Source organism: Heteronotia binoei, chromosome 8, assembly GCF_032191835.1.
Source record: "Heteronotia binoei isolate CCM8104 ecotype False Entrance Well chromosome 8, APGP_CSIRO_Hbin_v1, whole genome shotgun sequence".
Taxonomy (NCBI): Eukaryota; Metazoa; Chordata; class Lepidosauria; order Squamata; family Gekkonidae; genus Heteronotia; species Heteronotia binoei.
Window position 1 is genome coordinate 79,921,911 of NC_083230.1, and position 24,813 is coordinate 79,946,723.

The 24,813-nt window shown below is 43.2% G+C and overlaps 1 protein-coding gene across 1 annotated transcript in view; it reads right to left on the reverse strand.

Annotated features, from left to right (window-relative positions):
• Positions 1-24,813, reverse strand: part of MEI1 (meiotic double-stranded break formation protein 1) — an 89,212-nt gene that overhangs the window by 57,858 nt on the left and 6,541 nt on the right. Inside the window, exons 4-6 of the mRNA XM_060245361.1 lie at positions 8,007-8,080; positions 5,849-5,954; positions 1,789-1,992 (exon numbers count right to left, since the gene is read on the reverse strand). Coding sequence (XP_060101344.1) covers positions 1,789-1,992; positions 5,849-5,954; positions 8,007-8,080 — 384 coding nt within the window. The remainder of the gene's footprint in view (positions 1-1,788; positions 1,993-5,848; positions 5,955-8,006; positions 8,081-24,813) is intronic.

The window sequence follows — 24,813 nt, forward strand, 5'->3', positions numbered from 1 at the left end:
GTTTTGAATCTTCATGAGGAGCAACAAAAATGCATAAAAACATAAATTTTTCTGGTTCTTCAAAGACGGCTAAAATTACCTGGAACTAGTGGATAACTACCATAGTGTTTTCCCAAATTTCCAAATGATAACACTTTTAGGCTAGGGATGCAAATCCTATGCACACTGAATTGGAAGGAAGCCACACTGAACTTAGTGGGACTTCCTTCCAAACAGCGATGAGGATCCTGTGAATTTAGGGGAAGGCATTTGTGAGTTTCCTGCATTGTGCAGGGGGTTGGAATAGATGACCCTGGAGGTCCCTTCCAACTCTATGAGGGAAAAAAAAGACATTGGGTTGTAAGGCAGGCTAAAACATGGCACCCATCTAAAAATTAAAAAAGTGATGTAAAGGACACAGTTCTAAAGAATCACCATTTGTATGACTATAGGCATTCCAGCATTTACTACAGAGCAGCAGTTGGGCCTTCCTGGGGGCACTGAGGGCACTAAATATCCTTATCCTGGGAGAAGAGGCTAGACAGCATCCATCCAAACATCTGCCATTCTGAAACCATCAACAGAACATTAGAGGTAGAGGAGCATTTGGCTCCTCTCTGCTTGATTCTCATCTGGCCCTGATCCAGGCAAGCCCGATCTCATCAGCTCTCAGAAGCTAAGCAGAGTCGACTCTGGCAAGTACTTGGATGGGAGACCTCATTGGAATATCAGAGGCAGAGGCAGGTGCAGGCTTTATGCAGCCACCTCTCTTGAATATCCTCCATGACCCCAGTAGGTGCCAGTTACCAGAGTTCGCCATGACTTCCAGGTGCACATGCACACAAAAAAATACCCAAAAAAAGACTTCTAATGAAAGTCATCACTAACGCGAAACAGGGAAGAAGTATACTTAACAAACAGCTGAAGCCATAAGATTTGTTCTTAATCCATGTTTCCTTATCAGAATGAAAGTACAGGAGACTTTGCTTCCATACACACTGCAATTTCTGCATTCATATCACAGCAAAATACATTTAACAAGCCAGGTATAAAGAATGCTTTAGAGTCCAACTTTAGGAACCATCAACAAACCACAGTTCATAAACAGCTTACATCTGATAGGGTTGCTAGACCCCAGTTGGGGCAGGGAATCCCCTGGTTTGGAGGCCCTCCTCCTGCTTGAGGGTTATCAGAAAGTGGGAGATGGAGGGTGGGGTGTGTGGTTTGAATATCCACTGGGCACTCTGTTATACCCTATGGAGACTGGTCCCCATGGGGTATAATGGAGAATTGATCTGTGGGTATCTGGGGCTCTTGGGGGACTGTTTTTTTAGGCAGAGGCACCAATTTTTCAGCACAGTATCTGGTGCTTCTCCTCAAAGAGAAACCCAAGTTTCAAAAAGATTGAACCAGGGGGTCCAATTCTGTGAGCCCCAAAAGAAGGTACCCCCATCCTCCATTATTTTCAATGCAGGGAAGGAGTGCAGTCCCTTTAAATGTGATAGCCAGAACTCCCTTTCAAGTGTGCATGTCACAACCTTGTGCTTGGCTCCACCCTCAAAGTCCCCAGATATTTCCTGAGTCGTACCTGACAACCCTAATCATACCAGAGTGTAATCAAACCAAGGTTTATAAATTTGAATGCAGTTTATAATACACACTTTTTAAAAGATAGTGGAGTTTTTTTCAGTTTTCATACAACATTTATAAAAACTCATAAGAGGCACATTCCAAAATAACATATTTACATAATGCTTGTAAAAATACCCAGAGCCCTTCCCTTGGTATTATTCTAACTGAACATATTACCCATGCAGTTAAGTTGCAGCTCTTTGGTCTGTGCATTCTTCAGAGTAGTCAGAAAGAGACCACACAGCCTCTCTGTGAAATGCACACACAATCTCTCTGCAGCATTTGGGGCAGAGTACAACTTGCCATAAAGGTAACATACAGCAGCCTTTATTCTCTCATTGGGATACATCAAACATGTAGCCAAATGTTCTAACATGGTACCTGCAGAGAGAATAGAAAAGGGAAGTGTAAAATACAGAACACTGATAACTGTCTAAGAATATAGTAGTCAAGCCTGTAGAGGCACTATTCAAGAACAGCAAAAGGGACAGTCTCCAGTATCTACCCTGTGGTTCAGATGATATGTGATCATTACTTAGAATTATTATTCCTGAGCTACACCCTGGGACATGTATTGATTCTACATACTGAATAATTTATTATTAACATGTATAGGTATAAAAGGAATGCTCTGAAGTAACATTTCATTATTTATTAACATTTTTCTATCCTACTTTTAGGCACAAGTAGCCCACCCCAAGTGGTTTATAATCACACCGAAATTTTAAAGACGAGACAATTAAAACAAAGGTAAAAGTCCAAAATCACATAAAAACACAAACCATAAGTTTAGCATCATTCAGTCTAGGATCAGTCACAATGCAGAAGAACTATTAAGAGACACAGTAGTAGTAATTATGAACATATATAGAAATTGCAATGTAATTTCATTTCATGCTAGTCCAGTCTTCTCAGAATCAGATACCCTCTAGGTCAGGGGTCCCCAACTACCAGGCCGTGGACCAGTACCAGTCCGTGGCCTCAAAGGGTGTCCGTTGTCAGGGAGGAAGGGAAAGGAGATGGTGAGCCACTCTGAGACTGAAATTCGGAGTTGAGGGCAGGATATAAATCCAATGTCTTCTTCTTATTATTGCTATTACTACATTGTAATATATAATGAAATAATTACACAGCTCATGGCCTGCTTGCTAACAGGCCACGGACTGGTACCGGTCCATGGACCGGGGGTTGGGGACCCCTGCTTTAAACTGAATTCTTGTGAGCTAATTCAGTTTTTGAACATATGAAGCTGCCTTATACTAAATCAGACCCTCAGTCCATCAAAGTCAGTATTGTCTACTCAGACTGGCAGCGGTTCTCCAGGGTCTCAAGCTGAGGTTTTTCACACCTATTTGCCTGGACCCTTTTTTGGAGATGCCGGGGATTGAACCTGGGACCTTCTGCTCACCAAGCAGATGCTCTACCACTGAGCTACTGTCCCTCCCCTTTACTATACAGTTTTTTATCCTCCAGTTCAAACATTTTTGTCTTAACTAAGGAAAAATGGCTCCAGAGAAAACTAATTTATTCGGTAGCTTACAACTTTAATACCAGTAGCTCATAAAGCAGAATTTTTGCTCACAAGACAGTTTAAAGGGAGCAAAGTGTCTGTTGTGGGGAGAGGAAGGGAAAGAATGTAAGTTGCTCTGAGACTCTGAATGAAAGGCAGGGTATAAATCCAATTTCTTCTTCTTCTACACCAGTTTGGTGTAGTGGTTAAGTGTACAGACTCTTTATCTGGGAGAATCGGGTTTAATTCCCCACTCCTCCATTTGCACCTGCTGGAATGGCCTTGGGTTAGCCATAGCTCTGGCAGAGGTGCTGTGAGAACCCTCCCAGTCCCACCCACCTCACAGGGTGTTTGTTGTGGAGGAGGAAGATAAAGGAGATTGTGAGCCACTCAGAGACTCTTCAGAGTGGAGAGCAGAATATAAATCCAATGTTGTCGTCTTCTTCTTTTTCTTCTTCTCCTCCTCCTCCCCCCTCATCTTTAAAAAACACACATCAGCCAATCCAAATTGTAAGATTTCAATACATCTGAACATATACGTTTTACTGTTGGGATACTAAAAGTTCAACAGTCTTGATGGTTTGGGATTATGTTAAAACTTTTAGTCACAATGGATGAATTACATGTGCTCTAGAAAAGCAGTCAACATGGCTGAAACTCTAGTTCTCCAAGCTAAAGAAACCATATAGTTTAGGCCACAATTCAGGAACAAAGAGCTATTTACAAATCAACTTTAATCCCAGTTTAGTGACTCATCTGGCATTAAGCTGTGCACTGTTCCTTTATTTAAAAAAAACCCTCCTTTTTGCCATATTATCCAGTTTTTTTATTTTCTATTTTTTAAAAATGCCATGTAAATTTAGGATTTGCCTTCGAATAAAATGTGTCTTCTTCCTCTGCCTATCTGTCACACATTTTGGTTATATCTGTCATGATGCTTGTCTGCTAAAATAAGTTGACTTTTATGAAAGTATTGAATAAGAGCCTTCAGCAACCTTTAATAGCCAGGCAGTTTAAACCTTTATGCTTTTGGTCTCCTATTTAAAAGCTCCAGTGGAGAGGGATGATGGTTTGTTCATGATTAGCTTTTGAGCCTTGGTTCTGTGGCCTTTGCTGAGTTTAGCAGGGACGGATTATTGGTGAACACAATAATCTGCTGCTACAAGGCACTTCATGTACCTCAGAGGTTGTTTCTCCTTCACAGGCCTTAACTACCTCACATGATGCCTTTACTCTTTGATTCTGGATCCTTCCTGTCCACATGTACTTGAAACATATGCCTACATGAAACTCAATACACCTAACCACTCTCAGTTTATTTTATTACATCACGCTCCAATCTTGACTTAGATTTCTGTTTTCATCTTATTCCATTTATGTGTGTCTCTAGTTGCAGTTTATAGTAAATCCATTTGCTGCCACTCCTCTCTTTTCACAATACACACCCATACACATATAATGGGCTTTCTTTGGACCTGATTGTCTGTGATACAATGTCTGCCTCTCTGTTCATTTTTGGACACTTGTTTAGATCCTGAATGCTCATCTCCAGATCCAGTTTAACAAAGATTGAATATGCCCACATTCTATACAAAATATTTGCGAATATTATTGTTCAGCATCAGCTCTCTCCCTCATATATCTAAATCTAAATAATCTTTTGAAGTTTTTCAGCTAATCACCAAAGAACCTTCTGAATTCATTAGACTGATCAACAGGACTTGTTATTAAACTGAACAATGTTGTAAGCATCTTCTGTTCAGAGCCTAAACACTTATTTCCACTCAATTTACAAGAGTGATAAAGAAAAGACAGTTGGCTTGGTGGTGTACACTGAGATTAATCAGATGAAAAATGTTATGTATGTGGACTCAAGGGAAGACTTTGGGTGTTCCTGCCTGGCTCACTGGAGCCATACGGACTGAGCTTGGGGACTTGGGAACAATGGACTGCAGGATCCAAATCTCTGCAGCCCTGAACCAATCACAAGCCCCCACCAGTTTGAATGACCCAATAATGTGCTTGCACGGGAACCCAGAGATGTATATAAGTTTGGCTCCATTGGCCCAGTTCTCAGAATGTAGCCTTATACTATGCTACCTCTATTAAAGAGCTTGTTATCACTTATCCTGAGACTCCTCCATGCGTAGAACCCACTATACAATAAAAAACAAGGAAAATGATAGCTGATTCACATTACAAAGTGATGTGAATTTAATTCTCAAGCACACAGGGACCTGATTCAGACTGAAACCATAGTGAGTTGTGTGAGAATGCTTCTGCCTCCCCTACTGCCACCACTTTCCTGAACTGGGAAGCCACTACTTATCCCAGTAGGAAACATACATGTAGGTATATCCCTGGAAAGCCACTACTTATCCTACTGGGAAATCTAAACGTAGGTAAAGCTTCCCCAGTAGGGTGAACAATGGCTTCCATTTCAGTTTGGGGAAACAAGGGGGGGGGTGAAGCCCCCTCTCCTCGTATGCAATCTTCCTGATCCAAATCAGGTCACTATGTACATAGGAATTTAACCATCAGCATGGAACACTAGATGCAAGTCTGTTGACAAGCTGTATGTCCAACATATGGACTTTGTAACATGTGAACTGGCCCCAAATCAACTACAAGAACCTTGCAGGATGGCTGAAAAAACACGTTCCCTTCCATCTTCACAGATGTTTTAGTACTTTCATTGTAAAGTTATATATACTTTGTAATACTTACTGTGTTCAATTAGCAACTCATCAGCAAACATTGGAACAGCATCTGCCAACTTTCCCAGAAGAATTAAAATGGGTAAGCTGCCTCTTGTAGTGGTTACTTCGCATAACTATGAGAAAGGAAGTTAAAAAACAATCCATCATTAAATAAAAAGTAGGAAGACACACCATACAGCAGAAATACAAATGCAATATTGGGCTGTATTAACAGAAGTATAGTGTCCAGATCACATGAAGTGATGGTATCACTTTATTCTGCTCTGGTAAGACCTCACCTGGAGTATCATGTTCAGTTTTGGGCACTACATTTTAAGAAGGATATAGACAAGCTGGAACAGTTCCAGAGGAGGGCAACAAAGATGGTGAGGGGTCTGGACACTAAGTCCTATGAGGAAACATTGAAGGAGCTGGGCATGTTTAGCCTGGAGAGGAGACGGCTGAGAGGTGATATGATCACCTTATTCAAGAAGGGCTGTCATATAGTGGGTGGTGCAGAATTGTTTTCTGTGGCCCCAGAAGATAGGACCAGAACTAATGGGTTGAAATTAAATCAAAAGAGTTTCTGGCTCAACATAAGGAAGAACTTCCTGACCTTAGAGCAGTTTCTCAGTAGAACAGGCTCCATTGGGAGGTGGTGGGCTCGCCTTCTTTGGAGGTTTTTAAACAGAGGCTGGGTAGCCATCTGACAGCAATGCTGATCCTGTGAATTGTGTGTGGGGGGGGGAGTATTTGTGAATTTCCTGCATTGTGCAAGGGGTTGGACTGGATGACCCTGGAGTTCCCTTCCAACTCTATGATTCTATGACTAGACTTGTAAAAAGATCATCACTGTGGGCTTTTCTCTTTGCTTGCTCCTACACAGCAAAGAATCTCTGTGTTACTTTCATTGCTGCTGTGAACACAGAGGCATGGACACATTGGTGACTGTCAGAAATTGAGTTGTCTTCACACTGTTATCAGCTTTTGGTGGGTTCCAGTTCCCTGTATTTTTTCATGCCATGCCAACTAGGGTTGCCAACTCCAAATTGGGAAATTTGTGGAAACTTGTGGAAATTTGGGGGCAAAGCCAAGGAAGGGGAGGGGAGGGATCTCAGCAGGGCATGCCATAAAGCCCACCTTCCAAAACAGCCATTGTTTTGGGAGAAACTGTCATCTGTAGAAATCAACTGATCTAGCGATCAACTGAAAATTCCAGGAAATCTCCAGGCCCCACCTGGAAGGTTGGCAACCCTTATATTTTGAGGGCTAATGTCAGGAGAGTCAATGTGGGTGGAGTGTCTGCGAGGCAAGAAAGTGTCCACCATTCCTTTGAGATTGCAAGCAAACATGCTTGGGCTCAATTTTTCAAAAGAAAGAAGTAAAATAGATTTAGGAAGCTGTATATTGAGAATTGGAGAATCCTGGTGTCAAAGCGCCACCAAGGCAGAAAAAAACACTCCACTTTGGAAGTCATGGTAGAAGTCCTCTATACCGCCATTCTAAACTGCTTTAAAAGGTAACCAATATGGTATATGGGTCCACAGTTCAAAGGAAAAAAGTCAACATTCCATTGGGCTAGTGTGACTCTCTCCTAGGATTGAAGTTAGGGGGCAGGGGCAACAATGTGGACCTCAGCACATGATCATAGCAAGGGTCTTTTCAGATGTTTTTATACCTCTTTTCAGCTCTGCAGTCAGCCACTCCATATGCATATCTGCAGCACCATACAACATGATACACTTTTCCATACAAACTCTATGGGCAAAGTCAGAACTTGACTCTTCATTATGCATTACCATTGACAAAGCCCCTCTTATTTAAAGCAAACAGCCAGTCTTAGCTTTCCATATCAATGCAGTAGATGCTTCAAAAGAACCCAGGAGACATCATCTTTGTATCTGCAGGGAGCACCATTCAGAAACACCGGCCTGCATCAGAGGAACACACTTCCCAGCATTTCGTTATGGGCCCTAGCACTCCATGACAGCCATTTTGTGATTCTACTCATAGCAGCCATTTTGTGGTGTCTCCCATTCCCCATTCTCAAAATTTGAAAAGTGCCCATGGGCTCAACAAGAGTAGGGACCTGATACACCTCTTTGTCATGATTCTGTATCACTTTCCCCATTCTTCAGTTTTAAATGAAAGTATTCTGAAAGAGTAGGAAAATAATTTAAACTAACCTCTTGGTGACATTCTTTCAACAGATAGTGCAGGTATCCCTTCAACTTTAGCTTCACTACAAGCATTACCAAAACTAAACACAAGAAAAACATTTAGTCACAACATATTTCTCCATATGTGTTCTATGTCACTATGACTATAGCTAACATCATTATATATAACAAGGTTAGAGCCCAATGGCATTAAGACCAACAAAGTTTTATTTACGGTGTGAGCTTTTGTGCACATATGTACTTCCCTAGACAAAATGAGATGTAAACAGAAATAACGTTCTTACATATAGAAGGTGGGCAATAAATTACCATATAGAATAATGAAGATGTTTTTGACAGATTAAAAGAGTAATAAGCTTAGTTATATGGCTATTTCCTGATAAGGTTCAACTGGGGGGAGGCAACATCACAAGGACATAAATATGTCAGAATTGGAGGCTGATGTGTCCTTGATGATGAGAGGCTATTAGGTTTCTTAATTGTAAAAGGTAATCAGTTTAGAGTCTGTTCTCATGCTCCAGTGGTCTCTCAAGCATGGGCTAAACAAACATCTTTTTCTTAGAGGTGTTCTGTCAGAGAAATCTAATCTCATAAACTGCATAGTATTACAAATATTATTCCAAATGTAAGTTTGTTATTTCTGTTTCCATTTCATTCTGTCTGAGGATGCGTGCATGCACACAAAAGCTCACACCCTGAATAACATTTTGTTGGTTTTAAAGGGCCATTGGACTCTACCTTTGTTCTTTTGCTTCAGACCAACATGGCTGCCCATCTGGATCTATCATTATATAAAGTATTCAATACTCCTCTGCCTCCCTAAGGCCCTTTCAGTGCTTAATTTACATATTATCTGTAGAAAATGCAAGGGGAAAGAGAAATGGCTTCCTTACCTTCTCGAATCCCTATTTTTCTCTTGCAATTCAAGGGCCGCATAATAATAACGTTTTATATAATTTAAGAGAAATTACCTTTATACTGATGAGCGATGTGTTGAATTTATATCATATAAGAAAAGGAAATCAGGCAAGGAAGAAGAGAATCCCTCCTTGGTTAAGACACAAGCACAGCAATAAATTCTGCCATCAGCGCATTTCTCACAGAATAACTTTTCAGTCTTTCAATCAGAAAAAAAATTGCTTTCCTCCTAGATATAATTGGATGATTCATCACCAACTATAGTCTCTCTTATATACAATTTTGTGCAGATATATAAAACATTATAATCCAGGAACTGAAGTAGTAAATAGCCCCCCATGCATTTTTAATGAAGGGGGCGTGGCCAGTGACGGCACTTCCGGTGACGTCACTGGAAGCTGTGCCAACTCTTGCATAATTAATGAAGGGGCGTGGCCAGTGACATCACTTTCGCTGGCGTCACCGGAAACTGCGTCATCAGGGTCATGACCCCTATGATGTCACCCAGGTCATGACCCCACCCCCACGTGACTTAGCCCCCACCAATCACCATCTATGCCCCACCATGACATAGCTACCCCGCATATTTAATTAATTAAGCACCTCCTCCAGGAAATGACCTTACTGACTAATACCACGTGACATAGCCAGGCCAATCAGCGTCTATGTCCACCCCGCTGTGACCTAGCAACCCTGCATATTAATTGAGCAGGCCGGAAATCACATGTGTAGCTCCCTCCCCTGCCCCCTACTCCAGCGCCACTCACTGCAGCGTCATTGAACTTCCACCTGTGGCACCCCACCCCAAAAATTGGGGGCCGCCACTGAGATGGCCTGAGTAGGTCCGTGTGACCCCTCTAACAACATGCCCAGTTACCCCTAGCCAATAGCAAATGGGGGGCAGGGGCCCACCCTCACCAGGTTATTTTAGGAAAGAAGCCATTTGTGTTTGAACACACATGCGCAGGCTCTTGCTGAGAACATGGAAACTCCAGCCAGACCCTTGGTACTTTCCAGCCCACCACCATTCGTGAGACAAAATTTTAAAAGGAGATATGCGAGCAGTTCTGATGATGAAGAATTTGTTCCTACAAAGCTCCATTTCCTGGGACCTGTTTTTGACGAAGAGACACGGGGAGACAACAGTATGACATGCTAGCTAAAAATGGCGTTTCCCAAATTTTGCAAGGCCTCCTGGAAGGTTTCCCAGACACTCAGGAACTTATTCCCTACAGTACCCAGGTTTTCCGAGAGATTCCTGATTCCCAAGAGCTGATTCCAAGAGAGAACTCTATGGCACAGGTAATTTGGGAAAGGGGGGGGAAGGGGTGGGGGGGAGTAGAAAAAGTTATTGGAAACAGGCTTTGCATAGTGCTTTTAACTGAAAAAAACCTTGTTTTTAATTTTCTAGTATTCTGCCTGCATTGAGCCACAAATTCCAGATTTAAAATTGGCTGAAGCCCCAGAGGAGAATATTCCTTCAGAGGCAAAAATCTCCACGCAGGTATGGACCCCAGTTGTTTAGTGTTGTGTGGTGGGTGTGGGGGCTTGTAAAACTAAAATAAATGCTGTCTTTTTAACAGGAACGGCCAAAAATTCCATTTGGCATGACGCCCAGGGAATGAGTCATTGCCATGAGAAAGCTTTTAAACATGGAAGTTTTTGAGGATTCTGACTATATACCACCCCAAAAACATAAATCAGCAATGTCAGCATTAGTTCGTGCTGCTGTCTATTCGATAACAATGTATTGTATCAATGAATTTTTATATGATTCTTGTGAAGGATGCCAGCTTCAATCGCCCGGGCAGACATCTCACGCATGTCTTTCATGGTCTGAACAAATGGTAGACCACAAGGTGAAATTTGTTATAGATGAAATGTCAATACATTCGATAATGCAAGTTGTGACCTCAGTTGCCTATTCATTGAAATGTCTGCTCTTCACGCAAGAGAATATGGACCAAATATTTGATTTATTGAATAGACCCTCCAAATTCACGTACAACACTTGAAACAATTTTGAAAAACTCTGACAGTGCAATGGTTAAATATGTTGAAGGTTATAGCAAAGATTTGCATTTTCGTTCATTTTTTTCTGCACCAGAAAAAATAAAATGGCGTTTCTGTGATGTAAATAAAAGATATTGCAGCTGCTTTTTAATGTCTGTTTTTGAAATAAACCTTGTAAATCGATTACAACTCCATTTGTCACTGTCTGTAAATAAAAAGGAACCTTTTTAAAGAAATCAGTGCTGTCATTACATGTCCAGACATGTCCCATATTGTTATCAGATGCCCAGGTCATGCCCCCATGAAATGAAGGCCTGGTGGGAGGGAGGGTGCTGCACACTGATTAAATCTATATATATATATTACAGTCTATTTATATATATATTACAGTGTATTCTGAAAAAACTACTCACCCTCTTTTCCATGTGGTTCCTAAAGCCATGGTTGCTTCTTCTCAGAGATTGTGTGAGAGGGGAAAGGAGGGGGGGGATTTTGGAGCCGCATGCATGGAATCTGGTCTAAGCAAGTCATGGACAATCTCTATTGGATCAGCAAGTCACACGGCTAGGAGAACCAATCACAGCGCTCCTTCACACAAAATAGTGGTCTTGATTAGATTAGGGGTGAGTCACTTCTTTTTTGGCCAGAGGAGGAGAAGGGCAGAAGACATCTTTTACCTCAAGGCTGCAGGTAAGCCATGTGCTCCAATTTCTATATGCGATTAGAAATTAATACTGCTTTTAAATTTTGTCTGTTTCAACCCCTTTTACTGCCATTAAAGCAGATAGTTTATGGCTTGTTTGCCCCAAGCATGCTTAATGAGAAGAAGGGGGGGAATAGTATGGCCTGTTTCAGTTTTTCTTGATTAGATTAAGGGGCCAGGAGACTTTTTACCTTGAGGTGTTTGTCTTAAGCTTCATAAATGGGTATAATAATTTAATGCTGTAAAAGGTTTATTTGTGATCAGTCCTTTTCAATATTCTTTGTAACTCTTAGGAGTTAAAAAGAACAAAAAATGGCTGAAAAATCTTCAAAAAACAAAGGTATATTTTGCATTCCTCTCAGTTTTAAAATCAGTTTGTTGTTCTTAAGAGGGGTGTGTGGTGGGTGATAATTTAAAAATGGGCTGGCTGCATTATATTTCATATTTTTGGCATTTTAATATGCAGGCCAGAAGAGACCACATGGCTGTGAAGAGTGGTGGAAAATGTTACGTTCAAAAATACCAGGTGGTAAATATTTGATTTGCCTTTGCGTGTGAGGGTGGAGGGGTGAATGAATTCAAGGGCTTTTTCCTTTTTAAAAAAACCAGTTTGAAAAAGCTAATGTTTTTTTCATTAGGCCAACATGCCCCTGACAAAGATGATGATGGGCGTTCTAAGGAAAATTTATCTCCGCCCTTATCCCTGTTGGAAACCAAGAGACACTTGAAATCACTGTCTGGTAAATTTTAAATTTTTTATTCACTGTTCTGGATTATGATTTTAAAAAGCACGCTTAATGCTTAATTTTTATATGGTGGGGAAATGATTTGTAACTTTGTGCCTATGTAATAACTATCCACTGTAGATGAGAAAAGGTGCAAATCTGATGAAGCACATGTGGGATCTAAGCAACACAGACCAGACCTGCAAATGCTAGGGGGTGCTATGAAACACAAAGGAACCCTGCAAGGTGTGTGGTTTTATATATATTAACTGCATGACTGTTTTGGCCTGCTGTGTTAATAATATTTTTGCTGAGGCTTGGCATTTTATTTTCATTCAATCTTTTTCTCCTAAAGATGTCACAAACCAGAGATTTCCTCAGAGCACAAGGAGCTCCACTCCGTTGAGGTTTGGACACGACCACAAAGCCTTATCACAGCAAGCCAAGATGCAGACTTCCATGAAAGGATCATCCACCCTGCCCCCGCCAAAAGGATGTGGTAAAATGAAAAGGAAACACACACCCCAAACAGACTGTGCTTTTGAACCAACCTCTAAGAAACAGAAAATTGACAATTCTAATGTAGATGCATCTTTTAGGGACACATGTGAGCGCATGCAAAAACTGATGTTGTTACAACAGCTGTACTGCAAACAATTACTGACCATGCAAAAAGTTTTCAATCATTGGGTATAGACAGCTTAATTGCTGCTTTTAAAGGCCACCTTATGGGTTTCTGGAAAAGTTCTGAAAATATTTTACAAACTGATTTGGCGTGTAAAAGCAGGAAAAGGGGTGCAAGCAGGGTTAGAGGATGTCAGCCCCACATTAATATCACTACAGATGCCCCTTTTAGCAAGATATATGAGCGTGTGTTGAAATTGCTTGGCATTACAGCAGTTGCTGTGCAAACACTTAACAGCCAAGCCACAAGCTTTCATTCTTTGGGGATAGTTGGCTGTTGCAAAGCCTTAAATACTGCTTTAAAAGACAGCCTTGTTGGTTTCTGGAAAGACTTTGAAAGAGTTTTACAAAGTTCTACTGTATGTCCAAATGGGGGAGCCCTGCAGATAGGCGCGGGGCTGGTCAGGGGGCATCATCACACACACAAAAGGAAAAGCAAACATTTGAAACTGAGAAAGGTCTGGCAAAGAATCCTTCAAAAGCGCCTCAAGAATGCAAAAAGTTTAAATCTAGACAAAAAAGAAGTGACTCTCTTTTAAGGTTTCTTAGCAGAGTCAGGGCCTCTGAGTGTGCAAATGATAATCCGGTTCACGGTGCCCTCAGCACAGAGCCTGCTGCCACCTCCATTTTGCCAAATAACAATGCAGTCCCTGCCTCTGAGTGTGCAAATGATAATTCAGTTAACGGTGCCCCTCTCAGCACAGAAGCAGGGACTGCTACCACCTCCATTTTGCCAAATAACAATGTTGTTGCTGAACAAGGTCCTTCATCACCCCCACAAAAGCAGTCCTCTAACCCCGGCATACCAAAGGTTTACCTAGAAAAAGTTGGAGAGTGGGAACGACATCTTGCAAACTTGCCAATGGATCAGTATTCAGAGGCCTTCAGGTCTGTAAACTTAAGAGCAGTTAAGCCATCCTGTCCTCATACAAGAGGCAATATGGGATGCTATTCAGGGGCTTCTTAATGATATGAGAGCCAGAGTCCAGGATGGTGATTTAGTGCAGCTCCATATCGATGGGGCAGGACTAAGCGATACCCTGCATTCTATAAGGAGGCCAGCAGGTGGCTTTCCATATAAATCATATGTCAAACCTCATGCAGAGTAATGCCGAAATTCATCTTCATGAAACCCTGCGCTTAATTATGACGGTGATAAGGAACAAGGGAGGGAGGGTCATCAGTAAGCCATCCTGTCCTCATACAAGAGGCAATACGGGATGCTATTCAGGGGCTTCTTAATGATATGAGAGCCAGAGTCCAGGATGGTGATTTAGTGCAGCTCCATATCGATGGGGCAGGACTAAGCGATACCCTGCATTCTGTAAGGAGGCCAGCAGGTGGCTTTCCATATAAATCATATGTCAAACCTCATGCAGAGTAATGCCGAAATTCATCTTCATGAAACCCTGCGCTTAATTATGACGGTGATAAGGAACAAGGGAGGGAGGGTCATCAGTACCGTCCTCTATAGTGGTTATCAAAAAGAAGCGGCAGCATTTATTAAATCCAGATCACGGGAACCGTATTTTTTGCTTTGGGTTAAGTCTCATTGGTGTCATGTCAGAGAAGTTGGTAACCGTTTCCGAATTAACAGAAAGGGCACAGCTGTTGTACAGAGAGGTTGGGTTTTCAGATGAGCAGGAGATATTATTATCGGATGTTGCCACCTTTGAAAAACATTTAAAGATAAATATAGGAGTGGTATTGAATGGTGGTAAAGGTTGGGAAATTTTTAGAACAGGGCCCCCTGTATACCAGAGAACCCATTTTGTTTTGAATCATGAGAATCATTATTACGGAATAATTAATTTGAAAGGGTTTTATGGCCAGAAAAATTATTGTCAGGTGTGTGGTAATGTTTATAGCCATTCACATCTGTGTAAATACAGCTGTCGCGTGTGCTTGGACCCCAAATGTAGGCCTCAGCAGGAGATACAATGCAATAACTGCAAAGTTTATTGTAAATCCCAGACCTGTCTTGAAAAACACAGGGATCTGCCAGATATCTGCAAAACAAAAATATATTGTAAATCATGCCAATCCTATGCTCCAAAGAAGCACACATGCCGTGTTCGCTGGTGTAAGCAATGCAAAGAGCCTGTTGGGGATATAAATAGCCACCGCTGTTTCATGTCTCCTCTTAAAAAGGTTGAAATTGGCAACAATTATATTTTTTATGATTTCGAATGTATGCAAGAGACCGGCATACATATTCCAAATTATATCTATGCAATGGGGCTAAAGGAAAGTGATACCTGGGAATTCAAAGGAGAGTGCTGTGTGACAAGCTTTGTTAAAAAATTCATCAACAAGAAATTCAAGAATTATAGCTTCCTAGCTCATAATGCGAAGGGGTATGATAATTACTTTATCATTAGGCAATTATTAGCAGAAAAGATGGAAGTCGACCTGCTTACGCAAGAGGGGAAGCTCATGTGCGTCACGGTTAAGAAGCTAGGCATCAGATTTCTGGATAGCTTAAACTTCTTGCCAAATTGCCACAGGCCATGGGCTTCTCGGGATGTAAGAGGTTCTTCCCCCATTACTTTAACACAGCTGCTAATTGGGAGTATGTTGGGCCGATGCCTAAAATGGTGGGTTACGGGATTGATAACATGATAAAGGATGAGAAAGCAGAGTTTCTTTCCTGGTACATAGAGAACAAAAGCAATGAATTTAACCTACAAAAAGATCTGGCCTATTATTGCCAACAGGATGTTAAAATCCTGAGAAAGGCTTGTCTCTTGTACAGGGAAGAAATTATATCCATGTCAGGAATTGACCCCTTTAATCACATAACTCTCGCTGGGGTTTGCATGGCAATGTATAGGCACATGTTCTTGAAACCTGGTACAATTGCCCTCCTGCCACATGACCATTACCACAGGCAAGAAAAGGATTTTTCAACCCCATCCATACAGTGGCTAATGTATATTGAGCACAAGGAGGGTCTCCAGATACAGCACGCCCTGAAAGGTGGTGAGCTAAAAGTAGAAAATTATTTTCTTGATGGTTTTTCAATGGTTGGGGGTTGGCCAACAGCCTTTGAATTTAACGCGTGCTTTTTCCATGGTCATCCCACATGCTACAGCCCCAGTGATAGAAACCCACTAACAGATTCATCCTTTGCCGACTTACACTATAGAACCCTGAGGAAAGAAAGTTACTTGAAAAGCCAGGGGTATGCTGTTAGGTCCATATGGGAACATGAGTGGAGGGAGATGGTTACAGCTGACAGGGAGCTTGGAGGCTTTCTGAGTGAGAAGAAATTTCCATCACCACTGCTCCCCAGAGATGCTCTCTTTGGGGGCAGAACAAATGCTATTTGCCTCTATTATAAGGCTAAAGCTGGTGAAAAAATGCATTACTATGATTACACCAGCCTGTACCCTTTTGTCAACAAGACAAAGAAATATCCAATTGGGCACCCCCAAATTATTTATAAGGACGTTGCCCCCATATCTGAATATTTTGGTCTGGTCAAACTGAAGGTGTTGCCACCTCGCGGTCTCTTTTTCCCTGTATTACCCTACAAGTTGGGGGGCAAACTTCTGTTCCCCCTCTGTCGCACATGTGCAGAAACTAAGCAACAAGAGCGTTGTATGCATTCTTCACTGGAAAGAGTGTTAGGAGTGTGGTGCACAGTGGAACTGATGAAGGCCCTCAAGAAGGGGTACGAGATCATGTCTATTAGCGAGGTTTGACATTTTGAGGAAAGCTCTAAAGACCTGTTTTCGGAATACATTAAAGTGCACCTCTGCCAAAAACAGGAGTCTTCTGGCTATCCCAACTGGTGTACAGATGAGGGGAAAAGGGCCAATACATACAGGATTACCTAGAGAAAGAGGGTATTCAGCTGCGTCCTGAACACATAGAGGTCAATCCTGCAAAGAGGCAGATTGCCAAATTATTTTTAAATTCATTGTGGGGCAAGTTTGGACAGCGTTCAAACTTGGTAAACACTACCATAGTGAGGGATGCTACCAAGCTTCTAGAATTTGCCTTTTCCCCAGCATATGATGTGTCAGGGTTTGACATAATTGACGATGAAACAGCAAGCGTGTCCTGGAAACACGCAAAGGATACAGTTACCTTCGTTGGCAACACGAATGTTCTGATTGCATGTTTTACAACATCCTATACGTGCTTAGAATTGTATGAAATTTTAGACAGGCTGCAGGACCGCGTCGTTTACCATGACACTGATTCAGTCATTTTTGTCAGTAGGGAGGGGGATTTTATTCCAGCTACCGGGGACTTTTTAGGAGACCTGACATCAGAACTCTCACCATCTGAACATATCACAGAGTTCACGTCAGCAGGTCCCAAAACCTATGGTTACAAATTGTCGGGCGGAAAGGTGTGCATGAAAGCCAAAGGCATCACCCTCAATGTTTCTAACTGTGAAAAAATTAACTTTAATACCTTGAAGGACTTGGTCTTAGATTACACTGCCGAGCAGACATCTAAAGAGATCAGAGTCCAGCAACCCTCCATCATAAGAAAAAAGAATCAGTGGCTTATTGAGACAGGGCCACTTAAGGCCCTCAAAGTAGTTTATGATAAGAGGGTCCTTGTGGACAACTACAGAACATTGCCATACAGCTTTTAAAATGGATGTACGGTGGAAACATCCATTTTCTGCAGTACTGGCAGGGCCTAGCAATTGTGGCAAGGGCGTCTTTGTAAAAAATATTTTGGACAATGCTCAACATGTGCTTTCTGTATCACCTGATAATGTCGTGTCGTTTTACAGCTGTTGGCAGAATCTGTATGATGAAATCCTCTGTAAATTCACATCTGTAAAGATTGTTGAAGGGCTGCCTGAAACCCTAAATGATGATCAACTGCTCCCCGGTAATAAAGTAAGTCTGATTATAGTGGATGATTTGATGGACTCTGCTTGTCAAAACCTTGAAATTGAGAGAGCCTTTACCAAATACATGCATCATCGGAATCTGAGCATTATATTTATTACTCAATATTTTCTTTCGTGGAAAAAGCACCAGAACCATAAGTTTAAATACAAAATACATGATTCTGTTTACAAACCCCAGGGACAAATTACAGATTGCCACTCTGGCCCGCCAAATGTACCCGGGGAAGTCCCAATTCTTTCGGGAGGCCTTTGAGGATGCAACACAAAAACCTTATGGGTATCTGCTGGTGGATTTAAATGCGTGCACGCCAGATTCATTGAGGTTAAGAACGGGGTTTTTCCCGCCCCAGTGGCCTGCTGCGTATGTCTTAAAAACAAAACAAGCCCCCAGTGGGCACAAAAGGAAACAGACAGCACACTAAACAGTCTGTCAGCTCCGAATCCTCCAAAGTGTCAACATGTCCAGCCATATAAAGAGGAATCTGCCCCTCCTAAAACTACTTATCAAGACTACCCCACAACAAAAGAAAGCCATTCTATGCTCAACTTCAAATGATCTGGTCGCGGCTATATCAGAAATTGGGCCCCACTGAAGGATTCGTTATCCACCAGTCCAATAACCAGCAGCTTGGGTAATTACCCACAAAACAAATTATCTTGGTTGCTGACACGACTTCCTGCAGGGATGCTAAACACTTTGATGCCCACGCGGTTTACAGGATATTTGGCATTAGCTGTGAACAGTGCCTCGGCGTGGCTTAAACGGACACCCGGAGCTACTCTGACTTTCTTGACGAAAAGGGAGGCAGACAAGATGTTTAATTTGCAACCCCTGTTTAAATCATCCGCCATGAGGCAAAAAGCATGTTTACTGCGTGTCAGTTTAATTTTGACATCCATACCATTTAAGAGCAGTTTTTCTTGGAAAAACAGGTCACTGTGAAGCTGACCCAGCAAATCTATTTTTCTGCTTCCAGCCGCTAGAGCTGCTCTTTTAACAAACCCTTTGTTGTCCCCATCCAGGGCAGTTGATTCATGTTGAGCAGCTGTGTCTTTGTAAAACAAGCCTACAGAGAACTGAGTATTCAGAGTATCATTGCTGTAATTCAGTACAGCTTCTATAAACCCTCTGTGTGGATATGCGTTATGCGACTGCGAGATGAGCCTGTCTCCCAGAGTCACATCCAGCTGGCTAAAGAAGGACGCGATAGGGTAATTCACCAGATTAACCCTTGCATTTCTGTCAAGGTCTGTCCTATCTTCTTTCACGATTTTGCAGCACAGGTAAAGCAGGGTATTATTTAAATCCATATAATCATCTCCATTTCCAGCAATGAAAAAGTCAAGTGGCACTGATTCTGACAAAGCAGCCAGGGGAGGAACTTCAATATATAGACATCTCTCAATGCTGGTTTGCGTAGGGGCTATTTGGAATAGGTCCAGTTCAGATTTGGCACATTTTTCTGACCCGCTGTGAATAAAAGCCATTGCTGCTTAAAATATATCTCAGGGGCTCAGGAGACGTCTTCCTGCCCTTTTCTTGGCCTTCTGCTTCTGAGGGACATTGCGCTTCATAGCTTTTCTTTTAAAGGGGCGTGGGGGGCCAATTAGTTGCGCCCGCGATGCCTTTCTTTTAACTCCTCGCTGTCTTTTAAGGTACATGAGGCCTGAGCCCTCTTGTGTCATAGGGGGACTCACTTTATTTAGAACAGCGCCAGAAACGTGACCTACTACATCTTTGGCTATATTTCTGGCGGCGGTTCTCACATGGGGCTTCATGAGTTCAAACCCCCTTCTCAAAAGAGGGACAGCTTTTCTGAAAAGGCTCTGAAAAATTCCACCTAATCCCGCCCCATACATCACTGGGGCACCATGGTACCCAGGAAGAGCATAGCCAGCCTGGTTCTTGTAGTAATTCCGATAGAGGTCAGGATCCCCATAGCTTTTTAAGATGACCGTCTTTGCGTGCTTAACAGACCAGGCTTTTCCGCGGACGAAAGTGAAGCTTCACGATCACCTTATCAAACTGGAATGGCACGTTCTTGTTCTGGTCTGTTTATTTCAATAGTGATGGTGTCTATGTGGTGCTTATTCACAGGAATATAGTGTGGCTTGTCATAGATATTATTGATACAGTCGCCAGTCTCCCCTTGCACAGTGATACAACGCAGTAATGGAACATATGCATTACCCACAATTTGCTGATCCACAATGTCTGTGTAAATGTACAAAGTGCTGAACCCCCCTGTGATGTCTGCTGTAAAGTTTATATTTTGGATTGCCTTATCTGGGGGTGCCCCTAAAAGGTGAGCCAATTCTTTAGAAGCTGAAAAGGTATAAGTAGACGGTGCTCTTAGACCGATCTTCCTACACAGCGGGTCATAGTCCATGCTCAGTTCAGGTGGGGGTGGGAAATGTGACTGTATGGTGTTATTCAGTTTCACCACCAGGTCAGGAATGCTTTTATAATAGCCGCTACTGAATCTGTATTTCCACTGTTTCTCCTTGGTAACGATTACAACGGTGGAATCTTCGGTGAGTGTCTTCCAGCTGTGAGGATACTGTATTTCCACAAGCCCAACCACCCAGTCCCCTGGAAGGTTCAGTGACCGTGCTAGATGTGTGGTAAAGGCCGCTGTAGTGTTCTGTGGAAAAACACTTGCGCAAGAGTTGCTGGGGAGCACGATAAAAAAGCTGCTGTCAGCCATTTTTTTTTCTTTCTATATCTCTCTCGGCTTGACTTCGCGAACGAAGATTTAAGAAGGGTGCAGTAGTCCACGTCTGCTGCAGGCTCACTGGTGGCTGACAAGACCAATGCGGGACAGGCAGATCCGGCCACAGTGGCTGCAGGGAAAAGTCTGATTTGGGGTTGGTGCTGTAGCAGTGCGATTCTTCCTCAATCTCCTTTTGTCCTCAAGACCAGCTATGCGTGCGTTCTCAAAGGAAGAGACAGCCTGGTGGATGGTGTGCCTCCATGCTTTGCGATCTGAGGCTAGGTCAGACCACTGGTGATGGTTGATGCGACAGGTGCCAAGGGATTTCTTCAAGGAGTCCTTGTACCTCTTCTTTGGTGCCCCTCTATTTCGATGGCCGGTGGAAAGTTCGCCATACAGAGCAATCTTGGGAAGGCGGTGGTTTTCCATCCTAGAAATAAGCCCTGCCCAGCGCAGCTGCGTCTTCAACAGCAGTGCTTCGATGCTTGTAACCTCTGCCCTCTTGAGGACTTCAGTGTTGGTCACAAAGTCACTCCAGTGGATGTTGAGGATGGTGCGAAGGCAGCGCTGATGAAAGCGCTCAAGGAGTCGCAGGTGATAACGGTATAAAACCCACGATTCGGAGCCGTAGATGAGGGTTGTCATCACAAACGCTTTGTAAACATTGATCTTTGTGCCTTTTTTCAGATGCTTGTTGCTCCACACTCTTTTGTGCAGTCGGCCAAATGCACGGTTTGCTTTTGCCAGTCTGTTGTCAATCTCCTTGTCGATCTTGGTATCTGAGGAGATGATGCACCCCAGGTAGCTGAACTGCTGGACTGTCTTCAGTACTGATTCACCCACAGTGATGCAGGGAGGGTGATAATCTTCCTGGGGTGCAGGCTGGTGGAGAACTTCTGTCTTCTTCAGACTAACTTCTAGGCCGAATAGCTTGGCAGCCTCTGCAAAGCAGGACGTCATATGCTGCAGAGCTGATACCGAGTGGGAGACGAGTGCAGCATCATCAGCAAATAGTAGCTCTCGGATGAGTTTTTCCATTGTCTTGGAGTGAGCCTTTAGTCGCCTCAGGTTGAACAGGCTGCCATCAGTGCGATAGCGGATGTAGACACCATCGTCATCATCTAGATCTACTGCGGCTCTTTGAAGCATCATGCTAAAGAAGATCGTAAAGAGAGTTGGCGCAAGAACACAGCCTTGCTTTACACCTGTGCCTTTTGGGAAGGGCTCCGAGAGGTCGTTGCAGTTTCTGACTTGGCCTCGCTGGTCTTCGTGTAGCTGGATGATCATGCTGAGGAACCTTGGGGGACATCCTATACGTTCCAAGATTTGCCACAGGCCTTTCCTGCTAACGGTATCGAAAGCTTTGGTAAGGTCGACAAAAGTCACATATAGACCCTTGTTCTGTTCCCTGCATTTCTCTTGGAGCTGCCTGAGAACAAATACCATGTCGGTGGTGCTCCTGTTAGCTCTGAAGCCGCACTGGCTCTCTGGGAGGAGTTCTTCTGCAATGGTGGGCGCCAGTCTGTTCAGGAGCATTCTGGCAAGGATTTTGCCTGCAATGGAGAGCAGGGTTATCCCCCGGTAGTTGGAGCAGTCTGACTTTTCTCCTTTGTTCTTGTGTAGAGTGATGATGATTGCATCACGAAAGTCCTGTGGTAGTTTGCCTTGTTCCCAGCAGGTGACAAGTACTTTGTGAAGTGCGCTATGTAGTACTGTGCCCCCATGCTTCCAGATCTCTGGTGGGATTCCATCAACTCCCGCTGCCTTGCCACTTTTCAGTTGCTTGATGGCTTTAACAGTCTCTTCTAGGGTGGGGATCTCAGAGTTGAGAAGCAGGAACCCAGCTGTTAAATTTATCAGGCCATCCTAGCCACTTCACTAGATGCTGTTTTCTCTTCCCCCTGCCTTTGGAGGGTAAGATTTTCTCAATTCGATACACTCTGTCTGCTTTACTCTTAACTTTTGTAGCTCTTCAGTATAGAATGAGCCTAAGACAGGGTCTCCAGCATATTCTTTGAGCAAGTACACTTGCCTCTACAGATGACCTGTTCTACTATAAATAGTTCATCTGTAAAGCTCCATTCATATCCTTTTACAAAAACTCCTTTGCTTTTAGACACACGCACATGATCTCCTTTTCTAATGAAAGGCCTCTCCTTTACATTTGCCCCAACACAGTCTCTGTAAAGCGTTTTCCACACGGTCTGAGCGTTGGTGTGGTTTACATCTGCAGGACGGACTCCAATTGTCCTGTGAAAGCTGTGGTTGTAACTTTTAATAAGCAGAGGCAGCATGTCAATATATCTGAAGGTGTTGTTGGCAGTAAAATACCACCACATTTTTTTAATGTTCGATTGAAGTGCTCCACAATAGCTGCTTTGACTTTATTATGGGTGTACAAGTGGTGGACTCCATGCTGCTTTAACACGCTGCTTACAGACTGGTTTAGAAACTCTTTACCTGCATCAGTCTGAAGCTTGGCAGGTATTCTACCTTGTCTGAAAATTTCCTTAAGGACTTTTGACACCCTCCCCCCTGTCTTGTCTTTTAAGGCCAAAGCCCAGGCATATTTAGACAATATGTCAACAACTGTTAAAATGTACTTGTAGCCATCATTATTTTTGGAAAATTTCTGCATATCAACTAAATCTGCCTGCCACTGGGCATCGAGACCAGAAACCATAATCTTGTTTCTCTTAAAGCGGACGTGGGCTTGCTTATGCAATGTAGAAGCATCTTGTTCTGAAAGCCAGTTAGTAACATGGTTTTGAGTGATCGCTTTACACTGCTTTTTGGCTGCCTGGAAGAGAGGCCTCACCCCGCCAAAGCTCCCTCCTTCTCCGGGTGTATAATACACGTGTCTTAAGGCCTCCTCTTCATCAACTGCCCCCATCATCGCCCCGCTTAACTCAGAAATGATCACACAAGGTTATAAAACAAATGCCTTTATTGTAACAGAACTACCTCTTCCGCTTATTATTCATTTTAATCTTCTTTTTCTTGTCGCACTGGGTAACTTTGGTACAGAAACACGACACACACGATAGATTCACGTCAACAGGGTTACCAATGTGAAGATTACTGAAAGCCTGGATAAAATTCTCATCAAGCTGTCAAAATAGCCTGAGCCTGCTTCGGCAGGGAGGGCAGGATATAAATAAAATTTATTATTATTATTAAAATAAAAAGAACAGCTCAGTGAAAAAGCCCATCACCTGCCTTCAGTTTGGTGTAGTGGTTAAGTGTGCGGACTCTTATCTGGGAGAACCGGGTTTGATTCCCCACTCCTCCACTTGCACCTGCTAGCATGGCCTTGGGTCAGCCATAGCTCTGGCAGAGGTTGTCCTTGAAAGGGCAGCTGCTGTGAGAGCCCTCTCCAACCCCACCCACCTCACAGGGTGTCTGTTGTGGGGGAGGAAGGTAAAGGAGATTGTGAGCCGCTCTGAGACTCTTCGGAGTGGAGGGCAGGATATAAATCCAATATCTTCTTCTTCTGCTGCTGCTTTACCTGATTACCTGTGAATTTGACACCGCATTCTCTTGTTCCATGGATTCGTCTAAAACCTCTTCATTTTCACCCCCCTCTGGAATTTCATCATCATCTTCAAACTGCTCAGCAGGGTCCCGGTAAATACACCACAGCGGGTAGGGCATTCCCAAGTCCATCTCATCTTCAGGGCAGCTGGAAAGCGCCATCCATACATCATGCTGGCTTTCCCATGCAAGCATCATCGTGTTTTCTGTTCTGCCATTTACCTCTGGAGTTGCGGAGTACTCGGGCATCTCCGCAGCCTCACTGGAGACCCGGTAAGTACAGCGCATAGGGACAACGCCACCAAAGTACATAGTAGATGCAGAAGGAATGTCGAATACCAGCTGCCTGCCAGGAGCGCCAATGTTGTTGAAGCTAGGCCTCCCCGATAGTGGTGGTGTGGTGAATACCTAGCCGGAGTTTCCATGTTCTCAGCAAGAGCCTGTGCACGTGTGTTCAAGCACAAATGGCTTCTTTCCTAAAATAACCTGGTGAGAGCGGGTTGGGTGGGGGTGGGCCCCAGCCCCATTTGCTATTGGCCAGGGGAGACTGGGCGTGTTGTTAGAGGGGTCACACGGACCTACTCAGGCCTTCTCAGTGGCAGCCCCCAATTTCTGGGGTGGGGTGCCACAGGCGGAAGTT